The 14391-nt window shown below is 37.9% G+C and overlaps 1 protein-coding gene across 2 annotated transcripts in view; it reads right to left on the bottom strand.

Annotated features, from left to right (window-relative positions):
• The window catches only part of MBTPS1 (membrane bound transcription factor peptidase, site 1), a 49883-nt gene extending 35519 nt beyond the window's left edge, over window positions 1–14364 (bottom strand). Inside the window, exons 1-3 of one of the 2 annotated variants that reach the window (XM_039888776.1) lie at window positions 14192–14364; window positions 3755–4240; window positions 2773–3030 (exon numbers count right to left, since the gene is read on the bottom strand). In XM_039888776.1, coding sequence (XP_039744710.1) covers window positions 2773–3030; window positions 3755–3923 — 427 coding nt within the window. In that variant the 5' untranslated portion in view covers window positions 3924–4240; window positions 14192–14364. The remainder of the gene's footprint in view (window positions 1–2772; window positions 3031–3754; window positions 4241–14191) is intronic. The other variant, XM_039888777.1, reaches the window with a different exon arrangement.
• Between the last annotated feature and the right edge of the window lie 27 nt (window positions 14365–14391).

The following is a 14391-nucleotide window of genomic DNA, read 5'->3' as shown; positions in this document are numbered from 1 at the left end:
TAAACAGTGCAATGATTATCTTTGAAAATCGTGTTTGAAGGAAAATGGAATTCTTTCCCTTTGCTAGGATTTTCTCAATGCAGTTATATTTATTGGATATTATTTAGCCATAATGATTCCCAAAGAGCTCTTTACATGGAATTTTCTAACCATGTAAAGCAGAGAAAGAATAAAATCATCATTTTTAAAGAAGTCAATTGTGATACTAAAACTGAAGAAATGACTGGGTTTTTTTTTTAATCAGCAATTTCTCCTCACTGAACCAGAAAAAGGAGGAGAATGGCTGCTACCCAGTCATGAAGTTTTACAGCACTGGACTTCTGGGACAGGAAAAACCATGTTATCCCATTACACCTATCTCCGGTCAAACATCATTATCTTTTCCAACTGTATATTGCTCGATATTCTCAATATGCTTATCTCCTAGAATGTCACCTTTCAAACAGCAAATAACTACAAAAGAGTTGGGGGCATTTCTGAGGGTGATGGAACTATGTTAAATCTTGATTTTGTTGCTGGGTAACTGTACACTTTTATCAAAACTTGCCTAACTGTGCACTAAAAAGCATGGATTTTACTATCTGTAAATACCTTACTTTTTTTTTAAATGGAGGAGAAAGCAAAAGAAATATCACAAGAGCTATCCCGTTACCTTTCAAAGACCATGCTATAATGAAGAAAAAACTTTATTTCAAGTCAGTTTTAAGAGCGAATCTGTAATAAGACTGAAGTTTTGTTTCTAAAGCAAATTACTATCATTTTTATTCCAGTTACACCAGGCTACACCCATGAAAGTACGAAGAACTGGAAAAATATATGTAGTCACGTCAATTCCATTAAGCAATTATTTGCACAGTCCAACTGAAATTATTCTGTACTGAACTTTCTGTGTTGATTCTATTAAGTCAACAGCATGGGACAATACTGGAAGTACTAACTGAAGAACAATATTTTGAACAAGGGAGGGGTCTGTTCTGCTTTACCTTAAGTACTGAATTCAGTTCTAGCTTCACTATTTAAGAGCAATTTAGAAAAAAATGAAAAATATTCAAAGGAAAACAATTAAAATGGTATGGAGACTTGAAATCATATCATATGAGTAACTGCTGAAGGAACTGAAGATTTTTATTGTTCTGGAAAGTAAGTATTGCTGGGGAAGATATCATGGATATCTTCAAAAAAAAATCTTTAAGTACTATTTTGTAGAAAACAAGTTAGCTGTGTCTTATGGCTCATGGGATAGAGCCAGGGATGGGATCCAAAGTGAGACATGTTTCAGCCCAAAATAAAGCAAAACCTTCCAACAGCAGAGACAAAAAAAAATATTTAACATTTAATGTTTATTTACAATATCCTAAAGACTCTGCTAAGCTCTCTTCACATGCACTATTTCTTTTTATCTTCATAAGAATCCTATAAGATAGGTAGTATTTTCATTTTTTTTTTTTGGATGAGAAAAGTTGAAATTTAAAGAAAAGCTGCTTACCATACAAGGTCACAAATAACAAGAGAAAATGGGTCCACCAGGAAGTAAACTGTCTCCTCAGTCAAGCGCAGTCAAGCACAGCACTAGACAGCCACGGTGGACAGTGTATAAAGGAAGCCCAACCATGAGATTCTACAATTATTGTGCTAAAATTAGGTGTCTCGATATTTCCTAAAATATTCTGGTGCTCTTTACCATAAAATAATAAAAAAAAAAAACAACGTATAATGTTTGGCTAATTGTATAAGGTTTGTTTTTAATCTTAATACGTTGTTTTGAAGTTATTACTTTTAAAAAGAAAAAGCACTACAAAACATCTGGACTAGTAGAAAGAGCTCTGAAGAAGTCAAACACCTGAATTGTACAGCTGACTCCAGAACTGGCTGATCACACTATGCAAATCAGCCTTTCCTCTGTGTATTTTTTTAAAACCAAAGGCTCTGAGGCTAGTATAGGACAGACAAAGGAAGAAAAGCAAAATTTTATTTCTTTTTCCTTCCAAAGAAAAAAATGATAGTAAATGATGAGAAATAATTTGTTACCCCAGTTATGACAAACAGGAAAACAGAAAACCTTTCCTTTGGTAACATGTATGCTTTGGAAAATATGTAACAAATATGCAATTAATTTTTGAGGATAAACTCTATTTTGACAAGCCCAAGTTGTAAAGAAGTAGGAAAGATTAAGCCCTTGTTCTGAAAAGCCAATAATCAAAGTCTTTCCATCTTCACACCTGCACAGCTTAGGGCTGAAATTAGCCCAGCTAAGGGATGATCTTGCATGGTCAGGAGACGCTGAGAAAACAAAATGAAACCCAAGGAAAAGATGTTTTGCAAGATACCATAAAAAAATGAAAACACATACTGACAGAAGTAAAATGCAAGTAAAAAGGAGACTCAAAGACTCCATATTTCATTTCAGAGTGTGAAGGGGCATCACAGCCTCAAAGAATGAAGGCTCCGAGACAAACCTGGGTGAAAATCACTCTCAAAAGAAAAAAGATCATTATCATTCTCCACTGTACACTTTCATTTTTTTCCTACTGGAATAAAAAGAAGACTCTTTTTTGTTTAAGTTCCTGCCAAGAAAACGTTCACAACTGATGAAAGGACATGGGTATTCACTGTACTATTTTTCAACTATTCCATCAGTTTGAAATTTTTCAAAATAAAGTCAGGGTGGGGGTGGAGGAGAGTGGTGGATCTCATTGTGGGTGAATATGCACATTCTCTCTAAATCCAAGCAACAGAAATTGACAGAGATTCCCCTGAGATTTCAGTACTCACACTCAGCATACTTGAGGGAACGAAAGACTTTCCGTTGGGGTGTTACCCGTTTGATGTTTGGATGATCTTCAAGTGTTAGCAGCCCCACTTTCTGTTTTTCTTTTATTTGAATCACTTCAAAATCACTAGGGTAGTCACTGGATGGATTATTTCGAGGAATAATTCTCCAATTGTCTATTTCGCTGCTCTTCAGGGCACTTGAAATAAATGAATTTCTAGCTTTGGCTGTAAAGTATCCATTGAAAGCCACAATATATTCTGAAATCAATGACCACAAATAAAAGTAAAAATTCATATACATATATAACATAAGATTATATCGTATCTAAAATTTCCCTGGTAAAAGAAAAATGACGTATCTTAAAACCCACAGTGGAAAGAGCAGTAAACAAAAAGATCGGTTTAAATGCTCTGGACAGCAGTTTCTAGAGCTTTGAGTTAAAGTGATCTGTATGAATCCCCTGATCACAGGACACATAACTCAAAATCAGATACCAGTGCTATTTTTTAAAAAGCATATATTAACACAAGTTTGAATGTATGGCAAACAAATGCATGTAAGGTTTTCAAATAGGCAAAAGGAATCCAAAGAAGTGAAGGCTCAATTTTATTTTACTGAAAACAATAACAAAATTTGGAGCAGATTATATAAGACTATTTGCTAGTTTTTCATATCTGTTCACCTGAACTTCAGAACATAAAACCCAGTACCTTCAAGCTCCCCACTCTAACTAGGCTACAGTGGCATCTGTTCCATGGAATCAAATTTTAGGAAAGTAATTCAGAACATTGATTTCCTTGCTTTATATAAGCTAACTACACTGGGAAAACAAATAACATCCAAGTGTTATACACTCACCCCATTTGAAATTTATTATAAAAAGTAAATGTTTTTGGCAAAAGCTAATGTTTAAAGTAAATCTGAAACAAAAACATGGAGGGGGGCGGAGGGGTCACCTAACATTTAAAATAATATCATTACCATATTCCACAACTGTTGACGAGAATTCCACCTTCAAAGTCAGGTGGGAACAGCCAGGACACCGGGCCTTTTCAAAAGTTCTCTTTTCCAGTCTGTCACCCAGATGTTTCTTCCCACAAAGCAAAACCACTAGCAGAAGCAGCCAGATGTTGACAAGCTTCATGGTCATAAGTGAATATGGTCATAAAATTGCATAAATTCAAATCACACTGTTTTCTTCCTTGATTATAAGTTAATTTTTGTTTCAGCTAAAAGCCGAAACATTACTGATCAGCCATTTTACAGTCTTGTCCAATGTAAATAAAAGTTAAATTTCATGGCCTTTTGTGGTTTGGCCTGAAAAGAGGCTTTCATTTCTTTCTTCGTTTCTTTTCCATCTTGGACATCAGGCTTCTGTCACTCTGGCCCAGACAACTGAGTTCTACACTCCATTTGCACTACAGAACCAAAGTCCAACAGGGATGAGCAATTACTCTGTGAGCCAATCTACAATACAAAACAAGCACAGAGACATTAGTAGCACACTGACAGAACCAGATAGGATTTAGTTATAGGTGCAATTTAGATAAGAGGCTGAAAAAGATATGCCAGTTATAAGACAAAATAAGTGTATGACACAACCATGAAACACTTCATTATTTCACTTTTAGTTACTCCTTACCTCTTTCAGGGGAAAAATAGAATTTTAAGGCAGCTTCAAAATTAAGACAGGATAAAATAAATGAGAAAGTTGGAGAAAACTAAGGATAACACACAACACCAGGAATATTAAGCACATTTGCCCCTAGCATCCTCGCAGTCAAAGAGGAGGAAGAATCATGATCTGTGGCTTATTACTCTTTACTTTGCTTCTATTTCAGATTCTATATTTTCCTATTTGCAAACTCTTCATCTCCAGGGCATTTCCTCAATCAGCACTTTAAATCTCCATAAATTTCACTAACTTTTCAGGTAAAAATTTGGTATATACACCCCTATTTCTAGTGTAAAATTAATACCTAAAAACAAACTAATTTCCATTCAAGTCATGTACTTAAAACCTTCTTTAAGAGACGCTGTGCTTTAAAATTATTCAAACTACAGCCTTTTTAGATTTTGAAATATTTTCTGCCAATTCTATGACGAGAGCATAAAAGGGTTTTTACTATCACTAAATTTATTTTACCTGATGCCTCAACTTAAAAGAAATTTAACCTGCTAAATATGTTATAAAACTAGATTATCTCTCTTTACTGGAAGTAATATGGGAGGACAGTTTGGGAGGTAAGCTGTTGCCCCCCAAAAATGTTAATTTGAGTGTTATATTACACATGGGTACATACATTTCGAAATATCTGAATGGTAGGAAAATGATCATTCTTCACAATGAAAAATAAGCAGCAGTAAAACAATGCTGGCTGTAGCATTCCCAGAAAAATCAGTTGCATACATCACACCAGAAATGTAAATAATCCAGCATGGGGAAGACAGAAAATGAGACAAGATAGGCCTTACATTGCCACTTGTCTCTAAAACAAAGACACTTAGGATAAGGAGTTAACTCCCTTCCAAGAGAGGTATGCCAAGTTGTTAAACTGATCTTCTAGCAGAAACTAGTGCTTTAGAGCAACAAGGAATTTGTGGTTTCTGAGACCATTCATATGTGTTTCTATAAAGAGAAAAACATTGATAAAGTAAAGGGTAAAGGGTCTATAGAATTTTAAAAAGTTTAATAATTAGGACTTTCATTGCTATAGTAACAAAGGATCCTGAAAAAAGGCCTATCTCTGAAATTACAGAAGTTAGTGAAAAAGAGCTCATCAGACAGAAATGAAATTTTAAGTTCTGTGCATATCAACAGGAAGAATGAGAATGTCAACAGTGAAAATTCCAATCACAAGAATAAAGAAATTAAAAACAAACACCAGATGGAAAGACCAAAGAAAAGGAACAGGCACACTAAAAGCCACTCCAATGTGTTTCACAGTGATTCACCTGGGAGTGAGTCCAAATTTTTTGTTGTTGTTGTTGTTTATACTTGATACTTGCAGTGATGGAGTATCACGGAATATAACTACATGAAGCATATGTGTCACCTTATTACAGCATCACTGATCAAAGAAAACAAAGCCAATCACTGGTAATATGAGTGATATTAAATGTTATATTAAATAAACTTAAAAGATTTAAATAGGTCTCTCTCTCAATTAAGGCAAGTTTTTAAAAACAAATCTCTTAAAACTCTTCTACCTCAAACTAAAGAATCTATGACATATTTGGGCTACATATAACACAGATGTTAGTGAGTGATACTAGTGAGCAAATCTTAGACCTGTGTCAGATCAACTTTAATTAAACCTGTTCCAAAAGAATTCACACACAGGTAAAACAGTGAACTTACACCATAGCCTCTGCAGAAGAGATGGTTGATGTTCTCTTACAACTCAGGCAGGAGCCTGACTTTAAAAGAAAGAGAAATGAAAAGAAAAGGTTAGGGGTTTTTTAAATTTTAAAATGCCTCAAGTAATCAGTTCTCTCCCATTCGGGAGAGAAAAATTAAACTTTGAAGCTTTTGGAAAATAGGTCACTGCAATATCATAAGACATTCTACCTTAATTTACTCATTAAATCATATGAGTTAAGAGAGTGCTAATCAAGTTTAAGACACTGCCAGATGTTGGAAAAAAACACACATTGTTAGTAAGGGACACAGTCCTCCAGGTGTGATCAAGCAAAGAGGCCAACCATAAACACAAACAGCTAAACAAGGCTCAGGAAAGGAAAGTGCCAAAGGAGAGGCACATGGACAGTGCAAGGGACACTGAATTAAGAGTTCTTCTTGGGTGTAAAGAGGAAGCTTCTGTTGATGAAGTAGATGGCAGCTGGCTCTGGTGGAATCGGAGCTGGCAGGACTGGAAGTAGGGAAATCAGGAGAGGGAAAGGGGAATCCTAGGCCAAGCTCCATCACAGAAGAGGAAAACACAGGCTATGCACTGTGGATCAGCAAGTCATCCATAGGCAGGAGACAATGAGATGTTAGTCTGAAGAGGCTGAAGATGGGGGTCAAGGACCTCAAGCAGGTAAGAAGTCTGAGCAGAACATCCAGCAAACAACTGGAAACACAGACTCACTCTATCCAATGGGAGTGAACTGTGCAGAGATAAAACAGAGCCAGGTGGGACTGCTGAGCAATTTTGTTCACTCATCTGATTCATTTACTGGGTGACTCCAAAGAGCCAGTTACTGTTCCAGATGGTAGGAACAGAGCAGACAACAAAAAAATCTCCAAGCTCATGGAGCTAACCTTCTAGCATGGGGAGACAGGTAATACACAGATAAGTAAAACATACAGTACACTAAGCTAGTGATAAATATTATATTTTGAAGAAGGAAAAAGAAAGAAGAGGAATATGACATGTTAGAGGAAGGGCTGAATTTTTAGACAGAGTACTGCAGAAGCCTCTGAGCCTCTGATGGAAGCAGGAAGCTCACCAAGTCACCTGGAGAAAGAGTACTGAAGACACCAGGAAAAGCAAGTGCAAAAGCCCTGAGGTGAGGAACAGGTGTGGCTTGTGTAAGGAAAGGCAAGAGGTCAGTATGGCTGGAGCAGAGTGAAGGAAGGGGAATCAGAAAATGAGAGAGGTGACTGGGAGGCAGACCAGGAAGGGCCTTGGAGGCCAGGTAATTCTAATTACCTTTTAGAATGGTAATTTGCCAAAAAAAAAAATATATAACAGATCCCAAGACTGGCCACTTATTGTTGACCTCTGTGCCTCTGGCCTGTTTGTTTTAAAGATGGTCAGTCCCCACTGACTCCTCCACTGGGCCTTTAAAGGCAAAGTGTACTTTCCTATGTCTAAAACACCTATCTATTCACCAGTATCAATGACAGATTCCCCTTGCTCCCTGCCCACTCTCACTATATAATGCGAACCTGGTGAGCATGCTCCCCAAGACAGGCTCACCATCTAGTGGCAAGCAGATAAGCAACAAATATAAGATAAGCACAGAGTATGTAAACAAAGACACATGAAAACATACACATGAAAAGAAAAATACTTTCTTGAAAGAGTTCTAACCTCTTTTTTTCTTCCTTTTCTGCATAATTCAGCTGAGGACAAGAAGGCAGGTGCAGTGGCCTGGTGTGATGGAGTTTGAGAAGGAGGAAGGTGTGTGTATGGCGGGGGAAAGGAGCCTGATGAGGAGTGTCAGAGCCTGAATGGGGTGAAGGCAGTGACAAAAGGAAATTGACTTGATCGAATAAATATTTTACAGAGGCAGCTTTCTCGTTGTCAGAGAATGAAGTCATAAACATGAAAAGAGAAATAACTTGAATGAACCATGCAGGATCAGACTGAAATTGGAAGTACTGGTGTGAACTCTAAGTTATCCATATATAGAAATAAACATATGCGAATGTGTGTATGCATGTGTACACACATACATACATTTCCTAGAACTGTCTACTAAAAGGACATGAGAGCAGTGACACCCCAATAGGAGGGAGCCCATGTAGTGCCCAGAACTGGTTTTCTAAACATCTTTCTCCACTAAAGGAAAGCAGGTTCCCTGGAGAATGAGCTAGTTCCAGGCTTGACAGGGTAAGAACAGATGAGTCTGGAACATCTTGTGCCAAAAATTGAGGAAGTACTCAAAGAATGATGGGGACAAAGAGGACAGCTTAGGACAATCTGAGCATCAAAATAAATAATGAAAATAACAGATTCTAACCCACTGAGTAAAACAGGAAAATGTGAGTGCACAATGACATATAGAAATAAATTGAAAATTTGAAGGAGACATTTACATAGTCTCAGAATGCCTCCCAACAAAATTCTGATTTACAAAGGCGAAAAAAGTCACCACGTGGAGAAGCATCATCAAATTAACCAGCAATGGGAGACACACAACCGGGACCACAGAGCAGATGCACTAGAGAAGCCCAGTATTCTCCGTGGGGTTTCTGCCAAAGATGCACAACCTGAATCGGATCATGAGGCAACATCAAAACCCAAACCGAGACAAGTCTTCAAAATAACTGGCCTAGAATTTTCACAAATACTGAGGTAACAAAAGCCAAGGAATGACTGAGATACAGCCCAGGATTGAAGGACACTCAAGAGACATGATCACTAGCTGCAACTTAAGATTTGAAACTGGGTCCCTTTGCTGTAAGGACATTACTGGAACAAATGGCAAAACCATTGAATGGGACCTCCCTGTGATTAGATAGCAGTGCTGTATGAAGGCTGTGCTCTACTTATGTGAGAAGGTTCTCGCTTGCAGGAAATGCCCATTAAAGTATCTAGGGATAATGGGCATCAGGTCTGCAACTTACTTTCAAATGGTTCAGAGGGGAAAAAAGGTTTTATACTGTTCTCAGAACCTTTCTGACAAGTTGAAATTGTTTCCAAAATATGCAAAAAAGAAAATATGTGTGTGTGTGTGTGTGTGTGTGTCCATCCTATATTTAGTCTCAGGTGCTAGAAATACACTGAGAAGGGTGGGAGTATTAAATTTTAAAAAGTTGTGGAGAGCATGCACTTATAAACCTCTTATATTAGACTGTGCATAACCAGATCATACAGCATGTCAAAGAGATTTATCCCCACCAATTGTTACATTGAATGATATCCTAATATCCCAACAAATGGGACAGATAGTCAAAGTGAAATTAAAAGTATTTCTCATTCTAAAGAATTGAGAGAACTCCTACAAAGGTTCATGGTAAATTTCTGTTAAAATAAACCCATTTCTATCATTTACATTATTAAAATCAAGTAACACTCTAACAGACATAAATTGACAGCCACTAAAAAGTACAAATCATGTTTAAAAATCCAATTGAATAAAATGTGTACTCTCATATGTTGCTAATAAATGTAAAATTCTTATAACCTTTTAGAATGGTAATTTGCCAATATGTATTAAAAGCCATAAAAGTGGATGTAAAAAACTTTTGGTCTAGTAAATACACTAACAACAACAAAAATGAACACTTACTGAGCATTTATCTTGACACAGGCATTATTCTAAGTAATTTGCATGTATTAACTCATTTAATTCTCACAACAACCTGTTACTATCCCCATATTCAAATAAGAAAACTGAGGCCCAGGGTAGCTCAGAACCTTGCTTGGAGCCACATGGCTAGTGAGTGGGAAAGCTGGGCTAAGAACTTAGAAGTCTAGCTCCAGAGACTATGCTCTTAAGAGGTAGGCTACCCTGCTCTTCTAAAATCTCCCCTAGAAATTCATTCCATGTAAGTGTAACTCTGAAAGCATACAATGATTTATGCCTGAGGATTATCATTAGGAAAAATTAGGGACCATCTAAAAGTACAACAGGGGACTAGCTAAATAATTGTGGTCCATCCATACTATGGAATGCTATGCAGCAGTTCCAAATTATGTTTCTTTGGAAAGCTGAATGATGGTCCCCAAAAGATATCCACATCCCCAGAACCTATAAATGTTACTTTATATACCAAAGGGAGTTTGCAGGTGTAGTTAAACTAACAATATTGAGATGGGGAGATTATTCTGGATTATCTGGGTAGGTCCAATGTAATTACAAGAGTCTTCATAAAAGAGAGACAGAAGCTCTGAGCTGTCAGTAAATGGGACGATGGACGCACAAGACTGAAGTAATCAGAGAAAGAGGTTAGGAGCCAAGGAATGCAGGTGCCTCCAGAAACTGAACAAGGGAATGAAACTGAAGCCTCCAGAAGGAATGAAGATCTACTAACATCTTGACTTTAGCCCAGTGAGACTGACCTCCAGAACGTAAAATGATAAATTCATGTTGTTTTAAGACACTAAGTTAGTAGAAATGTGTTACAGCAGCAATAAGAAACTAATATGTTTTCCAAATACGGGGAAATACTAATGAAATATTAAATAAAACAGCTCATGTACAATGTGATCCAAATTTTGATTTTAAAGAACACATCCATATGCACAGGAAAAAAAGAACATGAAAAGATGTCTACCAAAGTGGTAACACTGGTTCTACACTTCAATGGTAAGATTATAGGTAATTATTTTCCTCTTTATTCATTTATATTTTTACCAAGAGTATATGTTATACTTTTATAATTAGACAAAACGTACGACTTAATGCCTTAGAAACCTCTTTAAATAAGATCTTTTTCCTAGGAATTTTTTACCAAAATCTGTGTCTACCTTCTAAGGTAAGGCTAAGCTTTTGGCTAGTTCATTCTGAACGGACAAACTTATCTGTAGTATCGCTTACTCATAAGGCCTAATTAGGGCTGTTCCTGGATCCATTAAGTGTTGGCTGAATTTAATATCTATACATTCTTTATATAGAAGACCTGGTTATCTTTACATACAAAAAAGTATGCTCTAAAAGATGGTATATACGTAATTATGGGTTTTCCATAATTAGGCATAATTATGCCTCTAATACAGGTGCAAAATAAATATTGACATCAAATTTTGAATGCAAAAAAAATAGTTCAAATAATATATGCTAAGAATAAGACTAATGGGATCTATGTGTAAAAGGGAGACAAAGTACAGGAGATATATTACTTGAGCAAGCAACTGGCCTACCGAATAGTTTCCATTCTCTGCAGCTTTGAGATTCTACTTTACACTATAAATGAATAATGCTAACATCATAATTCTGGGTTTAGTTAAAGTACATCTGAAACTGTTTTTCAGCAAACAATTAAAGAACACAATACAGGTGAGAGGAAATTACTTGTACCACCAAACAGTAATCTAATTATGCAAATATGCCTTGCTTTTTAATGAACCTTTACTGAAATAGCTTCAGAGAAAACTGAATTGTGTTTAGGCAATGAAAGGGCCATTCAGTTCAACTACAATTTGGCTGTAAAAATGCCACTTTCATAACTAACTGCACACTTGGCTGTATTATCATTGTTTAATAAGCTAATATTTAAGAGATGTCAGACCACATTATCTTAAAAGAAAAAAGGTGTATTCTTAAGCCTGATTGAACCATTCCTTCTGGCACATTCTGTTCGCTGGTAGGTTTTATAGGGGGGAAAAAAACAATTCAGCCCAAAGAGTCAACAGTGCCAAAGTTAAAAAAAGCTTGGTCTACAATGTCTTTAATTGCCTATTCTTTCACACCTGTTGCTCGTGCCTCCTTGTTCTTTATCCTTCAATCTTCTGGTACTGGTTAGCCATACATGAGCCACCTCCAAACTCACTACTTTCCTCATTTTACTTTAAATTCATTTCCTTAAGCTAAAAGACATTGTCAAGATTAATAAATCTAGTTGACAGATTTCTGCAGCGCGTCAAAACTGATAAGGAATACAGAGAAGGAAAAATCAACTTAAATCTCTTGTAACCACCTCCTAACCTGTCTCAAGCAAAACACTGAAAGAGACCAAGGTTCTCTACTCAAATACCAAATACAAGGTCTAGCTTCCAGTTCTTAATATTTCACATCACCAAGGGTTGAAGTTGTCGAGTTTTTCCAGTAAATAACCAGTATCTCAACTCTCTCCTGGTGCAAGAGGCAGTTGCAAATCTCTCCTCAAATCCCCACTTAAAACACCAATGGGAGCCATGTGCAGTTTACCTAAGTCTTCAGCCTTCCTAGCTTTTGTTAGTCTTATCATCTGTGGGACTTACTGTGCCTCCCACAAAAATAAACAGGCAGCAGGCATGAACTATCTAACAGTAGAATGATAGAAAATAGAATTAAAGAACGTGTAAATTTTAAGGGAATGCAAAAATCCTCTTAACTGGAAGAGATCCCGCTTGATCCCAAAGGTGTTCAGAGCCTCCACAAGCCCTTAATTTGACTTTTTTTCATAGATACAACCAACTCTTAATTATAAGGGATGCTTGGGGAATGCAATGGAGGGCAGTGTCTCACTCAGGCAATGCCAGGCATTATCTCCAATAAAGGGCTGGCGATCTGCATCATACATGGAAACATAAAATTTTATTTGCAAAAGGAGTTCTGCATGAATGGATAAACAAAGTGCGTTATAGCCATGACATAGTATTACTGGGCCATAAAAAGGCATGAAGTGTTGATATATGCTACAATATGAACCTTGAAAACATTATACTAAAGAAGACACACAAAAGGCCACATATGGTTACATCTGAATATGTTAAATATTTGGAAGACAGATCTAGGGAGACAGAAAGTAGATTAGTGGTGGCCTCCAACTGGGGTTAGAAATGGGAAGTGACTACAAAGGGGCACCAGGAATCTTTTGGGTGGGGGAGTGACAAATGTTCTAAAAGTGGGTTGTGGTGATGACAGCACAACTCTGTAAATTTGCTGAAAAAAAAAAATCAGACTCTAATCACTATGTTGTACACTTGAAACTAATATTTTATGACAACTGTAATTGGAAAATTTTTAAAATTTATCACTGAATAGGAACCTTAGCATAAGTGATTTTTATGGTAAATTTTACCTTAAAGCTCTTGAACTAAAATATATATATACATATATAAAATGGGTGCTTCAGATAAAAAAAAAGTTAGGAAGAATCGCTGTTCTCCAAGCCCCTCGATTTTATACATGTGCAAACCGAGACTCTGAAGTTAGAGAGGCACTTGCTATCATAACTAAGACTAAAAGGCCAGAGGAAACTAAATTCTCCTGAGTTCAACTCAGATTTTATGCCATTCTATCTCACTTGGAAGCATGTTAAAGTAAATGTAAATACTTAACTTAATTTGCACAAATAGGCCAAGATTCTTAGAGGCTCTAACCAAAACAAGGGGCAAAACATCTTAATGAAAATTTCGTTGATGATCTTTAAGTCTTAGGAAGCACATCATGACAGGGCAAGGCAAAATGTTAAGATCCTACAGGTCTGAAAGTTATTCTGGTTCTGAGACTAAACCAGTCTTAGAGGCCAAACTTGCCGATCAGCTTCTTACACTGGATTCTGGAAAATCAGTGAAGCAGGGTGTACAGACTGGGATGAAGCAAAGAACTGAGGTCATTTTAAAAATCTGATACCAGCACCTCTCTGGGAGCAGACCTAGCACTAATAGTATGTTCGGAGGCTGAGGGCCAAGGCCAGGCATATTGTTTCACTCCATTAGAGTTTATTTCACATAAAGAGAATGCTGAAACTGTGCCAGCTACCACACCGTGTAAACACGTAGAAAGGGCCAGGCAGGGACACCAGCCTTAAGTCCCGGCCGGGTCTGGCCAAAAGAGAGAGGACCGCTCATTTCCTACCGCCATGCACGCCGCGTAGCCGGTGCGTCTAAATGCCTAGCTTTACCGCACGCCCCCTCGTCCCCGCACCGCGCCCGGGGTTCGCTCCCTGCGGTCAGGGTCGCTGGGAGGGCCCAGCCACCGCGCGCGCAGACCCCCATCCTCGGGGCCTCGGACGCAGTGGGCACACCTGACCGCGCGGGCGGCCAAGCAAGTCAAGAGGAGAGGCGGAGGCTCCGGGGAACGGACCGCCTGACGTACCTGCGGCTGCCTCAAGCTTGGGTCCGACAGGCCCGGGATAACGGCGCCTCAGAGGCAAACACGCCCCGGGTCTCCATTCGGGGCTGTTTACTCCCACCTCTCGCGACACCGCGCGATCGGGGCGGGGAGAGTGATGGCTGGGAACGCCAGCCCCGCCGGCTGTGCGTGCCCTGCGTGTGGCTTGCGTGCGCGCTCTAGAC

Source organism: Pteropus medius, unplaced genomic scaffold (genome assembly GCF_902729225.1).
Source record: "Pteropus medius unplaced genomic scaffold, Ma_sr-lr_union100, whole genome shotgun sequence".
Classification (NCBI taxonomy): domain Eukaryota; kingdom Metazoa; phylum Chordata; class Mammalia; order Chiroptera; family Pteropodidae; genus Pteropus; species Pteropus medius.
The sequence above is the reverse complement of the archived record's forward strand: the minus strand, read 5'-3'. Positions and strand labels throughout refer to the sequence as shown.